This window comes from Bos indicus x Bos taurus, chromosome 26 (genome assembly GCF_003369695.1).
Source record: "Bos indicus x Bos taurus breed Angus x Brahman F1 hybrid chromosome 26, Bos_hybrid_MaternalHap_v2.0, whole genome shotgun sequence".
In the NCBI taxonomy this organism is placed as follows: domain Eukaryota; kingdom Metazoa; phylum Chordata; class Mammalia; order Artiodactyla; family Bovidae; genus Bos; species Bos indicus x Bos taurus.
This window is the reverse complement of record NC_040101.1, coordinates 29,635,352-29,646,209: the sequence shown is the minus strand read 5'-3', so window position 1 is coordinate 29,646,209 and position 10,858 is coordinate 29,635,352. Positions and strand designations below refer to the sequence as shown.

The 10,858-nt window shown below is 59.0% G+C and overlaps 1 protein-coding gene across 7 annotated transcripts; it reads left to right on the top strand.

Moving 5' to 3' along the window:
* The first annotated feature begins 909 nt into the window (after nucleotides 1–909).
* Nucleotides 910–10,828, top strand: LZTS2 (leucine zipper tumor suppressor 2). 7 transcript variants are annotated; one of them, XM_027529052.1, is made up of 5 exons: nucleotides 910–1,008; nucleotides 6,192–6,641; nucleotides 7,260–7,922; nucleotides 8,446–8,694; nucleotides 9,484–10,828. In XM_027529052.1, the coding sequence occupies exons 2-5, from the start codon at nucleotides 6,234–6,236 to the stop codon at nucleotides 10,165–10,167; spliced, it is 2,004 nt and encodes a 667-aa protein (XP_027384853.1). In that variant the 5' UTR covers nucleotides 910–1,008; nucleotides 6,192–6,233; the 3' UTR covers nucleotides 10,168–10,828. The 7 variants fall into 7 exon arrangements, with proteins under 7 accessions (XP_027384853.1, XP_027384855.1, XP_027384856.1 ...); XM_027529054.1 differs by having other exon boundaries at nucleotides 935–998; XM_027529055.1 differs by lacking the exon at nucleotides 910–1,008 and adding an exon at nucleotides 3,606–3,774 and having other exon boundaries at nucleotides 7,260–7,907.
* Nucleotides 10,829–10,858: the final 30 nt, after the last annotated feature.

The window sequence follows — 10,858 nt, the reverse complement described above, 5'->3', positions numbered from 1 at the left end:
AGTTTCTGTACCCCGCCAAAGTGGATTGAGGCGAATTGCCTGGGCTAGAACCAGTACTCAGCCTGTGCCCAACTGGAATCTTCCTGAGAGCTGAGGCACAGCCTGGCCCAGTAGAGTCCAACTGGATCTGCAGCCTTGTCCTCAGATTCACTAACCCACTTGGCTGTAAGGGGGCAGCTTTGGTCCTCCATCCCTTCACTGGGGATGGGTCTCAGAAGAGACTCAACTCAAAGGGCTCCTGCTGCCCAAGTACTCAGGCTGCAGATATGACCCAGATACCTGTAGACATCACCGTCTGCCCTCCCACAGGCCGCCTTGGGTGCCATGGAGGGAGGGACCCTTTGGTGCAATACAGGTCAACTTCCTGTTTGTGCCTGTGGGTGGAACTTTATAAGTCTAAGAGAAGCCTGACCACACTCTGGGGGGGGCCAGAACTGACAAGCCTGCTCACCGGGCAGACACCTACTCCAGGGGAGGGGGAAGTGTTGGTTCTGCTTGAGCAGCCCCAACCTCAGAGGTGTGTGTGAGGAAGGGCTGGGTCTGTTTTGGTGAAATCCGAGCCTTCTTAGTCTGCTTCCCAGGGGTTTTCCCTGTGTCTGGGGAGTGGGCTGAGAGTGGACCAGGCTGGGCTCCCTACAGACCAGAGGATGGTGGCAGTAAAGCCCTATAGCCAACTTGGTTAGGGCAGCCAGGTAGCTTAGCTTAGCTGTGGCGCCACTGGCCCCTTCCTAGATCAAAAGCCGGTTCCAGAAGCTGCGAAGTCAGAAGTCCGAGGGGCAGTCTTGGGCCACCATCGCGACACTACTTGGCAGGGTACCAGATCTGCTGCTGAGGGGGTGCTGGGCAGACCACTCCCCTGCCTTGGTCGGGGGCGCGGCCTCAGCCGCCCCGCCCCCTCCACCAAGCCCGGGCGAGCGCGCTGGGGAGCCGGCGGATCTGCGGCCAGGACGTGCCGGCCCTGGGTCAGGAGCCCGGCGGGAGCTGGAACGGCGGTTCAGGTAGCGCTGGGTGAGTGAGTGGGGGCTTCGCGGCGGTGTAGGAAATCTCGCCTCCTGCACACCCCCGCCCCGGAGTGAACTTTCCCGATCCCGGGAAGCGGGGGATTGGGGTGAAGAGACAGGCCCCGCAGTCCAGGGGCCGCGGGCGAAGAGTCTGAACAGGGAACCTACACGAAAACTCACACCGACGGGCGCACACACGCGTGTACATAGATCCACGCGCGTGCTGGAGACAGCCGAAAACACGTGCACTGCGGGGCGGACGCGCCTAGTGAGTTTCGCTTGCTGTCGGCGGATGAGCCCGGCTGGCCCGCGCGGACCCCCAGCGGGCAGTGTGTGCTGCCGTCGCGTACTTGACGAGGGTGGGAGAAAAGGGCCTCCCAGTGACCGCGGACGGGGGCGGGCCAGATGGGACGCCTCCGGAGGTTCCGGCTTCCCTGCTGCCCGCAGGTGAAGACTAAGACGTAAACAGGCGTTGAGCACGTGATCGCTTCGCAGACCCGTGGGCTGTACGGGGGGAGCCTCGCGGCGGGAACCTCCCTCCCCAGTACTAAGCGAGTTTGAAAGATACCTTGCCGGGCTGTATTCCATTCTCCACCTGGAGGGGATAAGCCCTTCCCCAGGAATGGGAGCACAACGCCCCCTGGAGTTGGCGTAGCGCAGGAGGACAAGAGACTGTTGGGCTGGTTACCTGGGCTCCTCACCTTCCTTCCCCGGAACATGTTGCCCCCATTCCTGAAGATACCCGAGGGGAGCGCAATTCTGGCAGTGTACAGCAGCCTCCTCCGGGACCTCCAGCCCCGGGGAGCAGCTGCGCGAGCGCCTGTGGGTCCCCTTTCTTACTACACTCCTCCTTGCGGAACTGGGAGCTCCTCCCCTCAAAGTAGGAGCAGAAAGCCCACTCATGCAAGAGTAGGAGTCCCCCTTCCCCAGAGAATGCATGACCGTACACATCCTCTCTATACCAGAGTGGGCCTATCTCCCTCTGATAGAAGGGAGCACGGCCCCCTCCCCTCAGCGAATGAGAGTGGGCAGCGGCCCTCGGCCTCCTTCTCCCCCCCTACCCCTCACCCCGCCCCCCCTACACACACGCTGAGCCCAGCTGCTGCCTGAGCTTCTGGGCAGGCTGCCAGAAAGGGGAGGAGGCTCCTGGTGCCCCAGGAGGCTGGGATCAGGGCAAGGCCAGAAGAGGGGGTCTCTATGGGGGTGGGGCTCAGTGTGTATTTGTGAGGCAAGAGGGTCTAGGGTGAGCCTGAGGGTGGCTGGGCTATGTTTCCCTTTCCAGGGAAAAAGAAAGAAAACAACTCTTTCCATGGAGCTAAAAATAGAACTGAGAGCCGGCCAGGCTGTGGCCTGGAAGGGTGGGGGTGCGGGGGGAATGCTCCTTCCTGGGGCAGAGGAGCTCTGGCAGGCCTTAGTTCTGGGGGGCGGGGTTAGGGGGCAGGAGGCTGTGCTTGCCCAGGGATGCGGGCGTCAGCTGACCTGGTTAGGTCACAGAGACCCCTATGGGAAAGTCTGTGTGATAAAATGTTTGTGAAATACGACGTGTATGTTTAAGAAGTTGTCTTTGTGACTGTGAAAAAGACTGTCATAGTGTGAAAAATGCTTGGGAGACAAGTATAGTCAAGATTGTGACTGGGTACAAAGGAACTTAAGCTGTGAAAGCTTGTGCACAACTAGCCGTGATACCGAGTGTATCTCTGTGAGTTGGCCTGATTATGGCAAGAATGGACATGGAACCTTCTGATGGACCAGACAGACTGAGTGATTGTGTCTGAGACTGAGTGTGGGAAAGGTCGTGTGGGTGTTTAGATTGTGTTGTTTGCCAGAGGGTGAGAGTATCCCTGACCCTGAGAAGACTGGAACGTTGTCTGCTGTGAGGCTGGCGTAAGCTTGGCCTGTGGGTTTGGACCAGCTCACCCACTGGGGTGACTTTTGGGGGCCAGCGGACGTCTCTCTCTGACCATTGACCTCTTAGCAAAGGAAGGTTTGGCGCAAAGGAGCCTGAAGGAAGGTTGGGGAGAAAAAAACCGCGCTCGAGGAAGGCCTGGGCTCTCCGGAGAGGGAGTACCGCACTGGGGAGACAAGGTTGGGGGTAGCTGGGTGTGTTCTCCGAACGGGCCGCCAGGTGGCGCCGCCTCCACAAATCCTAGTGTGCCTTCTGCAAGCCGCTGGGGGTGGGGCAAGCACCCACCAAGCGTCGGCCCCTGACTTGTTCCGGGACGCAGGGCCCAGAGTTGGGGGTTAGGTTACCCCCAACCTCCCTCTCTGTACTCTGAAGCCGGAGAGTGTGCCTGGGGGTGAGGCATCGACTAGAGGAGCGGAGGGGGAAGGGCGGCTGCCGCGGCGCCTGTCCCTTTGTGCTCGAACAATGACCAGCTGCTGCTGGCCCCGGGGCCCAAGTAAGGGTAGAGGGTGACCCGCCGCCGCCTAGTCTTGAGCCGGCCGAGCCCCAGACACACAGCCATCGCGCCTCGGAGGGAGGGAATCTGAGCCCCGCTGCGTCGCTCCAGCGTGCGCCCCGCCGGACACGCGTGACGCCGGGTGCCTACGCGTGTCCGCGCCCCGGGGGCGGGGTCACCCCTCGGACCCTCCCCCGCGCTGCACCGCCCACTTGGGCCGGGCGGGGGCCAGGCCGGGCCGGGGGCGCCGCGGAGGCGGGGCCGGGTCGTACCGGGCCGCTCCGAGTGGCCGCGCGCGGCAGGCTGGAGCCGGGCGGCGCGCCTGTGGAGCGCTGGGGGCGGCCCGGGGCTGAGCATGGAGCGGCGCGGTGGAGGTGAGGGGGGGTCGGGGCTGGGAGGCGACCTGGGGGCGCCCCCAACTTCTGCGCGGCGGAGGTCCCGTGGGGAGGCGGCATTCCACAGCTGCCCCCACTTTCTGGAAGAGGCGGAAGGAGGGGGGTGAACTCCGGAGGGCGGATTGGGGGCTCCGGCTTCCTGTCTCGTAATGGAAACTCGTGATCTCAGACTTGATCCCGCTGGATGGTCCTGGAGTTTGGTGAGGGGGAGACTTTCCCGAACTCTTCTGCCCCCAAAACAGGTCTGTGGGAAACTCGGACCTCGGCCAGACCTCCCTCGGGCCCCGGCTGCATCCAGCCCTCAACCGCCCCCGGCCCACCGAGCAGGGCAGTGTGTGCTGTACCGGAGCGGTTTCTCAAGGATGTTGGGGAGTGCGAGGGGTTCCCTTCCCACAGCCACAAACGCATTTCTCAAAATGGAGCCTCCACTTGCCCCTCCTTTTCTCTCGGGCTCCAAGAGCGGGAGCCAGGCTGGCTGGGCCTGGCTTTCCAGGCGCCTGGCTTTGGCTCCGTGGGTGTCTGGCGCTCAGGGCCCAGCTCAGCGTCTCTTGGTTTAGCGGCCCCTGGCTTCGCGGGGACCCCGGCTCACTGGGTCCGCCTGGCCCTGGAGCCGCTCTTCGTCTTTGTCTCCCGTCCTTTGGGCCCCTGTCTGAATCTCTCTGTCTCCTCCCCTCAGTTTCCACTTTCTCTGTGCTCACTGAAGTGGGGAAACACACCGAGATGCCAGCCTTCTTGGCGCCTTAGGGGAAGCCCCTTCCCGGCGGTTTCCTGCATGCCCTGGATGGTCTGGGAGAGGGCAGAGGAGGGGGTGTTCTATCGGCTTTGCTCAGGACTGGCACTTGTGGGGTGGACTCAATCCCCACCCCTGCTCCGAGGGCACCAGTCACCCCCACCCCTGGCTCCCAGCTCCTCCTCCCTCAGTCTGGACACCTCCAGATCTTTTGACTTGAGCGGGGAAGTGGGGGAGGGTGGACTTAATGGAACACAAGCAAGAATGAAGGAGAGCAGATCAAGCAAAGATAATGTGTCTCTCCTCTCCACACACTCCAGTGAGTGACAAAAACCGGGCTCCCACTCACCCATTTGGCCCTGCGTGCCACCCAGACTCTCACCCTCTCACATACACACACAACACTCTTAACACACTTGTGCACTATTTCCCATTCACACACTTGTGTCGGATACAGAAACTCATGTATATATGAATGGACATCAAACCATTCTCTGACATAGTCACACTCATACATCAAAGATTCACTGATGTATGCATTTATAATTTTCACATAGTTTCTGAGAGCTGCACAGATTTTTGTAAGGTATGCCCATATGATTTCATGTATACATGCATGTATATATCTGAATGTATTGATATATCTATCCAAGCATACGTGTACTCACATACACTCATGTTTTCACACACAGTGTTCATGTTCTTGTGCACAGTTTCACACGCACAAATAAGTAAAATGCATACACTCCTACTCCTACGCAGTTCTCTGTCCACTTCTTGGCCCCCGCTCTGCATGATGACTTCAGCAGATGCCTGAGCCCTGGTCTTCATCCTCAGGACTAGGGAGGGAGTTCCGGGTGGAGGCTTGCTATCCCCTTCCAGGAAGGAGCAGGGCCTGGGGAGGTGGAGCCCTCTTCCCTGGAGCAGCTGCCAGAGGTGATGGTAGAGCCTCTATTCTCATCCCTTTGGAGTTACTCTGGGGAATGTCAAAAGCTAAAAGGTTTCATAGAGGTTGGCAGTGGGCCTGTAGAGGCTTCTTTAGGCCTGACTGATTGGGTGCTGTGAGGCTAGGAATTGTCATGGAAATAGGCATGAGCCTGCATCCACCTCTGGGAGGCAGGAGACCCCAGAGGGCACCTGTGGGCTTCCTAAGAGCTCTGGTTCTTGTTTGACCAGCTCCACCCTTGCCGCCTCTCTGTCTGGGAGAAACTGAGGCCCAGCTGGGTGAGGCTGGGCACTGCCTGGCCTTAGCTCTTTGTTCCCTAATTACCATTTGAGTTGCTGCTGCACCCCTGAGTTTGCCCAGACTGCATCTAATGAGTCCACCTGTCCCAGGGAAACAGGGACCAGTGCCAGGAGCTGGTACAGAGGGCTCCCTCCCTGATTCCTGGCCTCTGTGGGACCCCCATCCCCTCATCATCCCTACTTGATAGATTCTGTCCTCAGCCCTATTCAGACCAGAATTGGGCAGTGGTCTGGGGCCCAGGGAGGATGGAAGTTCTTGCCAAGATGCAAGAGAGGGTGTGTTAGGGGGAGGATATCAGTGTTTTTCACTGATGTTGGGTGGACTGTTTGACCTGAGACTAAGGACCAGGAGGGACTCAGGACTTCATACAGGGAGGGAGCTCAAGATGGAGAGACTCTGATGCCACTTCCCTGCTCACAGGTTTCCCTGGAGGCCCTTGGCCAGGCCTGAGCCTCTGCTGCCATGGCCATTGTGCAGACACTGCCAGTGCCCCTGGAACCCGCTCCTGAGGCCGCTACTGCCCAACAAGCTCCAGCCATGGGCAGCGTGAGCAGCCTCATCTCAGGCCGGCCCTGCCCTGGGGGGCCGGCTCCTCCTCGCCACCATGGTCCCCCTGGACCCACCTTCTTCCGCCAGCAGGATGGGCTGCTGCGGGGTGGCTACGAGGCACAGGAGCCACTGTGCCCAGCTGTGCCCCCCAGGAAGGCTGTCCCTGGTACCAACTTTACCTACATCAACGAGGACTTCCGGACAGAGTCACCCCCCAGCCCAAGCAGTGACCTTGAAGATGCCCGAGAGCAGCGGGCACGCAATGCCCACCTCCGTGGTCCCCCACCAAAGCTCATCCCTGTCTCTGGAAAGCTAGAGAAGGTGAGGACCAGCCCTTCCTTTGAGGGTCTGGGTGGAACTAGAGGTCCCCTGGAGAAGCTGAAATTTGGAGATCTATTTATAGGAAGGAGTATGGGCTCCAGATTCACCAGACTTGGGTTCTCACCCCAGCTCTACCTCACTCAGGGAAGTCATTTAACCTTTCTGAGCCTCAGCTTCTGTGTTTGTAAAATGGAGGTAACAGGTCAACTCTCATAGGATTGTTGTGAGAATTAAATCTAATAATATGTGTAAAGTGTTTAGCCTAGTACCTGGCACATAATAGGTACTCAATAAATGTTAGCTTCTTAGAAATACTGTTTTATATAGCTGCTATGTGTTTGCATTGGAGCAAGGCCTGTAACTCCCTCAGCCTCCATTTCCTCATCTCTGTATGCAATACTGATAATATTTTGCTTGCATGGATTTTGTAATGACCTGAGAAGTACAATTTAAGTTGCCTGACGTAAGTAAAGCTGACACAGGAGGCCCTCAGCCAGTGGTAGCAATTGTTATTACTATATGGGGATTGGGGGCCCCAGATGGGAGGGCAGGGAGTGTGATAAGGGCTTTGAGAGATTGGGCGGCTCATCCCTATTGTCAAATGGCACCTCATTTCAGAACATGGAGAAAATTGTGATCCGCCCAACAGCCTTCAAGCCAGTGCTGCCCAAACCTCGAGGGGTACCATCCCTACCTAGCTTCCTGGGTCCTCGGGCCACCGGACCGTCGGGGAGCCAAGGCAGCCTAACGCAGCTGTTTGGGGGCCCGGCCTCCTCCTCCTCTTCCTCCTCCTCCTCGGCTGCTGACAAACCCCTGATACTGAGTGGCTGGGCCAGCGGCTGCCCGTCAGGGACTCTGTCTGACTCCGGCCGAAATTCATTGTCCAGCTTGCCCACTTACAGCACCGGGGGTGCCGAGCCGGCTACCAACTCCCCAGGCGGGCACCTGCCCTCCCACGGCCCTGGGCGGGGCGCCCTGCCGGGGCCAGCCCGAGGAGCTCCCACCGGGCCCTCCCACTCAGACAGCGGCCGATCTTCTTCCAGCAAGAGCACAGGCTCCCTGGGTGGTCGCTTGGCTGGGGGGCTCTTGGGCAGCGGTCCCCGGGCCTCCCCTGACAGCAGCTCTTGTGGGGAACGCTCCCCACCACCGCCCCCACCCCCTCCACCCCCTTCGGACGAGGCCCTGCTGCACTGTGTCCTGGAAGGAAAGCTCCGAGACCGGGAGGCAGAGCTGCAGCAGCTGCGGGACAGTCTGGACGAGAGTGAGGTGACCATGTGCCAGGTGTGGTCAGTGGCAGTGATGGGGGTGGCATGGCAGGACATCCACAGGTGCTGGGCATACAAGATGCATTTCTGTCTGCTAAGAGGCAGGTGTTGGGCTGGTGACCCCCATCCCCACCCAGCTGTCTGGCTTAAACTGTAGAGTGGTTGACACGGCACCACCATATACTGTCTTTCAGCCTTGACTGAGCACGTTACTCAGTTGTACTGAGCCTCAGTTTACTCACCATAAATGGGGATATTCCTGGCCTGAGGGTTATCATTGAGGATTAAGCAGGGTGAAGGGTGTAAAGTGCTTAGATCAATGCCTGGCACCTGGGAAGTGCCACACACATGCTTGCTATTGTTGTTGTCTTTTCATAAAAGTAGTTGTTGGTATCCTAATTATTGTCACTGTTGAATCCATCTTCCCTGAGCCCAGGACAGTGGGCCACCAGGGCAGTTGGTGACTGGGGCGCTGGGGGTGGCCAGGGTTCGAGGTGTGGGGAAGCCTCCAGGACCCAGGCCTGCCCTCTCGCCCACAGGTGTACGAGGAGCGGCAGCGGCACTGGCCCCGTGAGCGAGAGGCTCTGCGAGAGGATGGCGTGGCCCGGGCCCAGCGGGCCCAACAGCTGCTGCAGCTTCAGGTGTTCCAGCTGCAGCAGGAGAAGCGGCAGCTACAGGACGACTTTGCGCAGCTGCTGCAGGAACGTGAGCAGCTGGAGCGGCGCTGCGCGGCCTTCGAGCGGGAACAACGGGAGCTCGGGCCACGGCTAGAGGAGACCAAGTGGGAGGTGAGCTGTACCAGGAGGGGCAGGGAGCAGGGCCTTCAGTGAAGGGTAAGCCTTGAAAGGAGGGGCCCAGCCACATCCCCTCACCTGCCATCCCCAGAGGGCCTCTCCTTCCTCACCTTTGTGAGATGAGGCTCCCCCCTCTGACCTCCCTTTCTGGGTATGGGTCTCCTTGGGGGCCTTCACATTTGGTCTCCTCATGGCTCTGCTCTAAGTGCTCAGGTAGCTAGTGACATTCCCATCCACTGCCTTCCCACCAATAGTAAGAATGAGAATGTAGTGCTTACTCCTTGACAGGTACTGCTACTCAAGCAAGTAACATAGAGTATCATCTAATCCTTGTAATAACCCTGTGAGTTGGGTGCTGTTCACACCCTCATTTCATCGGTGAGGAAAATGAGACCCAGAAGGGATGGAGCCTGAGATCACACTCCACACACAGTGGCGGAGCTGAGATCTGAACCCAGGCAGTCTGGCTCCAGTGTCTATGCTTTTCATCAAGATACTGTAGTGCCTCCCAACTGGAAATGCAGGCACTGCCCTTTGCTGCTTCCACTCCTGCCAAACCTGCATGAAGCTGCTGCTTCATGATGGTTTAAAGACCCCAGCTTTGAAACCAGAAGATCTGGGTCTATATTCCACCTTAGCCAATGAATAGCTGCCTCAGTGTCTTCATCTGTAAAATAGGTACAGTGATCATACTGCCTCTCCCCAAATGCCCAGCTTGATGTCAGGGCCTGGCCACCTGGGAGAACCTTCTCACCGTCTTTTCCAACTGTCTCCTACCCCTAGGTGTGCCAGAAGTCAGGTGAGATCTCCCTGCTGAAGCAGCAACTGAAGGAATCTCAGTCAGAGCTGGTACAGAAGGGCAGCGAGCTGGTGGCCCTGCGCGTGGCACTGCGGGAGGCCCGGGCAGCGCTTCGGGTCAGTGAGGGCCGGGCACGGGGCCTCCAGGAGGCGGCCCGGACACGGGAGCTGGAGCTGGAGGCCTGTTCCCAGGAGCTGCAGCGGCACCGTCAAGAGGCTGAGCGGCTGCGGGAGAAAGCTGGGCAGTTGGACAGTGAGGCTGCCGGACTCCGGGAACCCCCTGTGCCACCTGCCACTGCTGACCCATTCCTCCTGGCAGAGAGTGATGAGGCCAAGGCACAGCGGGCCGCCGCCGGGGTCGGGGGCAGCCTGCGGGCCCAGGTGGAGCGGCTCCGGGCGGAGCTACAGCGGGAGCGGCGGCGAGGTGAGGAGCAGCGGGACAGCTTCGAGGGGGAGCGGCTGGCCTGGCAGGCAGAGAAGGAGCAGGTGATCCGCTACCAGAAGCAGCTGCAGCACAACTACATCCAGATGTACCGACGTAACCGGCAGCTGGAGCAGGAGCTGCAGCAGCTCAGTCTGGAGCTGGAGGCCCGGGAACTCGCGGACCTGGGCCTGGCGGAGCCAGCACCCTGCATCTGCCTGGAGGAGATCACTGCCACCGAAATCTAGGGCCTTAGCACCCCCTTCTGCACGGAGGTCTCCTGAAAGCAGGCAGTAGCCTCAGATCCACTGAGGGCCTCAAAGTCTGAGGGCCCAAGGGCCTTAGTCCCTGGGATACAGGTCTCTGGGCCTCTGCCAAGGACTCAAGGCTGCCCGATGACTTGGATCAGATTCCCTGAAGGTTCCTGTGTTCACTGTCACCCAAAGGCTCCTACTCACTTGACCTATTTCATTCACTCCCCAAATACTGCCATTGCTACTTTGCCAACCCCACACACCCCCAGCGCTCCCAGCCCACTCAGCCAGGGGTCTCGGAAAAGGAAGGGGCTCCCTCATCTCCACGTTCTCCCCACCATCCCAAAGCCAGAGCGAGCCAGATAGCGCCAGCTGCTCCAGATGTGCCTGCCCCCCAACCCTGCCTATTTTGGGGGACAGGGCTGGGACTGGGGTCTGATCTCCAGGTCCCAGCTCTGCACCCCCTCTCCTGGGGAGAGGGGGCTGTAGTCAGACCAAAGGAAGAACTCAGAAATGTTTATTTGTGTTTGTGACCAAGTGGCCCCTCCCCACACCCAGGTTTTTGGCCTCGTTTTTCACTTGTATATTTTTCACATTGTAAATTTCTTGTACAAACCCAAAGAAAAAAATTAAAAATTTTTTGTTTTTAAAAAAAGATGAGTGTGGTGGATAAAGATTAGGGGAA